At 63.0% G+C, this 2737-nt stretch overlaps 1 protein-coding gene across 1 annotated transcript; it reads left to right on the top strand.

Annotated features, from left to right (window-relative positions):
- The first annotated feature begins 330 nt into the window (after window positions 1-330).
- Dio3 (iodothyronine deiodinase 3) lies at window positions 331-1762 on the top strand. The gene has a single exon (XM_055593124.1). It carries the CDS (start codon window positions 331-333, stop codon window positions 1243-1245), a length of 915 nt encoding a protein of 304 aa, XP_055449099.1. The 3' UTR covers window positions 1246-1762.
- Window positions 1763-2737: the final 975 nt, after the last annotated feature.

Below are 2737 nucleotides of genomic sequence, written 5' to 3'. Positions count from 1 at the left end.
GGCGCTCGCGCAGGCTAGCCCGCTGCCGCTGCGCACTGCCCGGCCCGGGATCCCGCTCGCGCGGTCCCCGGCCGCGGCGGCTCTGGGGTCCCCCGCCCCTGGGAGCCGGCTGCGGGGCTCGGGCCCGCCCCTGCCAGCCCCGGGACGCCCCGCTCCACCCTCGGCCAGCCCGCGCCCGCCCCGGACCCGGGGTTTCTGGGGCCTCGGCCGCGCCTCTGGGTGATCCCTCAGGGCTCAAGTTGCAAGGGGGCGGGCCCCGGCCGGAGGTGGAGTCTCCCGCCAATTCAAGCTTTAGCTATAAATTGAGCTCCCTAAGCCACCGCAGGCCAGATGCCGCGGCAGGCCGCCTCGCGGTTGGTGGTCGGAGGAGGTGAAGGGCCCCCAGGGGCCTCGGGGCCCGCGGCCACCATGCTCCGCTCCCTGCTGCTTCACTCTCTGAGGCTCTGCGCCCAGACCGCCTCGTGCCTCGTGCTCTTCCCGCGCTTCCTGGGCACGGCCTTCATGCTCTGGCTTTTAGATTTCCTGTGCATCCGCAAGCATTTCCTGCGCCGTCGACAACCCGAGCACCCGGAGCCCGAGGCAGAGCTCAACAGCGAAGGCGAGGAGGTGCCCCCCGACGACCCGCCCATCTGCGTATCGGACGACAACCGTCTGTGTACCCTGGCCTCTCTCAAGGCCGTGTGGCATGGCCAGAAGTTGGACTTCTTCAAGCAGGCCCACGAGGGTGGCCCAGCGCCCAACTCGGAGGTCGTCCGTCCTGACGGCTTCCAGAGCCAGCGCATCCTTGACTATGCCCAAGGGAGTCGCCCGCTCGTGCTCAATTTTGGCAGCTGCACCTGACCACCGTTCATGGCGCGAATGAGCGCCTTCCAGCGCCTGGTCACCAAGTACCAGCGCGACGTCGACTTCCTCATCATCTACATAGAGGAAGCCCACCCGTCCGATGGCTGGGTCACCACAGATTCCCCCTACGTCATCCCCCAGCACCGCAGCCTGGAGGACCGGGTGAGCGCAGCGAGAGTGTTGCAGCAGGGCGCACCTGGCTGCGCCCTGGTCCTGGACACGATGGCCAACTCCAGCAGCTCCGCCTACGGTGCCTATTTTGAGCGTCTCTACGTGGTCCAGAGCGGCACCATCATGTACCAGGGAGGCCGCGGCCCCGACGGGTACCAGGTGTCCGAGCTGCGCACTTGGTTGGAACGCTATGAGGAGCAGTTGCATGGCCCTGGGCCACAGCGATTCTAAATAACCGAGGGACACGTGGCTGAACCTGGCGGGCTGGGTCTTCGGGCCTGGGAGGCCCATATGCAAGCGCTCCAAAGGAGTCAAGGTTGTTGGGGTCCCCGTGACACAGACACGCACAGCCACAGAACTCAGGCTGAGTCTGGCGCCCAGCTCCCTAGAGACTTTCACCCTGGAGACTGTGCTCTCGTGACTCCCTTTTGTACCTTTCTGGCTTGCTCTCAGGAGCGTTACTGTGGCTGGAACTGGCAGCTTTGTCCCTGCTGGACTTCCTGACACCTGCTCCCCAGCGCTCCTTCAGCAAAGCGCGATGGTCCCCAGCATCCCACAGCTCAGACTTGTTGGCCACGCCCGCGCGCCCTAGGCGCAGCTGGGTTCCAGCAGCGCCACAGGCTCTAGCTAGTTGCCTGGCACCCACCTGTCGCGCGAGCGCGCGCGCAGGAGTCCTGCTGCTTTTGTGTTTATTTCTTATCCCTGGGTTGGGGGAGGGGCTCGGGATGGGGCAGGGTGGGCAGGGCACTTTCCCTCTCTAGCTTTGGGAGCGCTGGAGCTTGGCTGCTGATGACGAGCCGTCTCTAACTGGGCTTGACCACGGGTCGGCTCTGAACTGCAGGAGGACTGGAAACAGCGCCTGAAGTAAGAGGGGGAGAGTGCTCTGGGTCCCACGGGGAACCGTCAAAGACGGGGTAGAAGAGGGACATAGTAAGGGTTGGGTTTGGGGACCGAAGGACTTGGCTTGGGCCAAGAAGCAGGGCCCCAGAGGGAGGCTAGGACTCCTTGGAGAAGTGAGATTAGTTCAAAGACACGGAGATGGGGAAGAGCCTGGGGAGTCCCGGGCAGAAAGCGCACGGGTTGTGGGGCGGGGTGAAGACAAGTCAGTGACTCTGTGTTGGAAACATTCCTTGTGTATAGACGTTTAAGCTTCAATATTAAAGACGTGAAGGGAGTTGCTCTGATTGCCTTTGGTCTGTTTATTTTCTCGTGTCTCTGAAAAGAAAAAAAAATTAAACACAAATTCCTCTCTTGCACCCCCATAGTGGCTCTGGGGGAAAGTAGGGCGGGAAAGAGCCCAGGTCCTGCAGTGGGAAGCAGAAGAAGGATGGGGTGGAAGGGAGTTGCCTAGTTGCCCTGAGACGGCAGACACGTGTACACCTGCCACACCTGGGCAGAGAACCTCGAGCCCCAAGATGACCCAGGATGCAGAAACCCATGAGGAGACTGCTGAAGCAAGGTGGTCCTCATCTGCCTCCGAGAGAGACAGACAGACAGAGAGGGAGACCGAGCGAGAGTAGGGCAAGTACAGCCCCCGTCTAACTTCTCCCAGCTTTGGATGGTTCGAGGAGACAGGTGCTGCGCAGGTCCAAAGAGACTCTGAACCTCCAAGGGCGAGGTTTCCGCCCCCTGGGTTGCCACTGCGCCCCTGGCCCAGCACCTGCGGGCCCGTCTCCCTCCATTCCTTCAGGTTGCTGGGAGGAGCCCCCAGAGAGGCGCAGGA

Source organism: Psammomys obesus, unplaced genomic scaffold (assembly GCF_907164565.1).
Source record: "Psammomys obesus unplaced genomic scaffold, mPsaObe1.curated_primary_1811, whole genome shotgun sequence".
In the NCBI taxonomy this organism is placed as follows: domain Eukaryota; kingdom Metazoa; phylum Chordata; class Mammalia; order Rodentia; family Muridae; genus Psammomys; species Psammomys obesus.
This window is presented reverse-complemented; position numbering and strand designations above follow the sequence as displayed.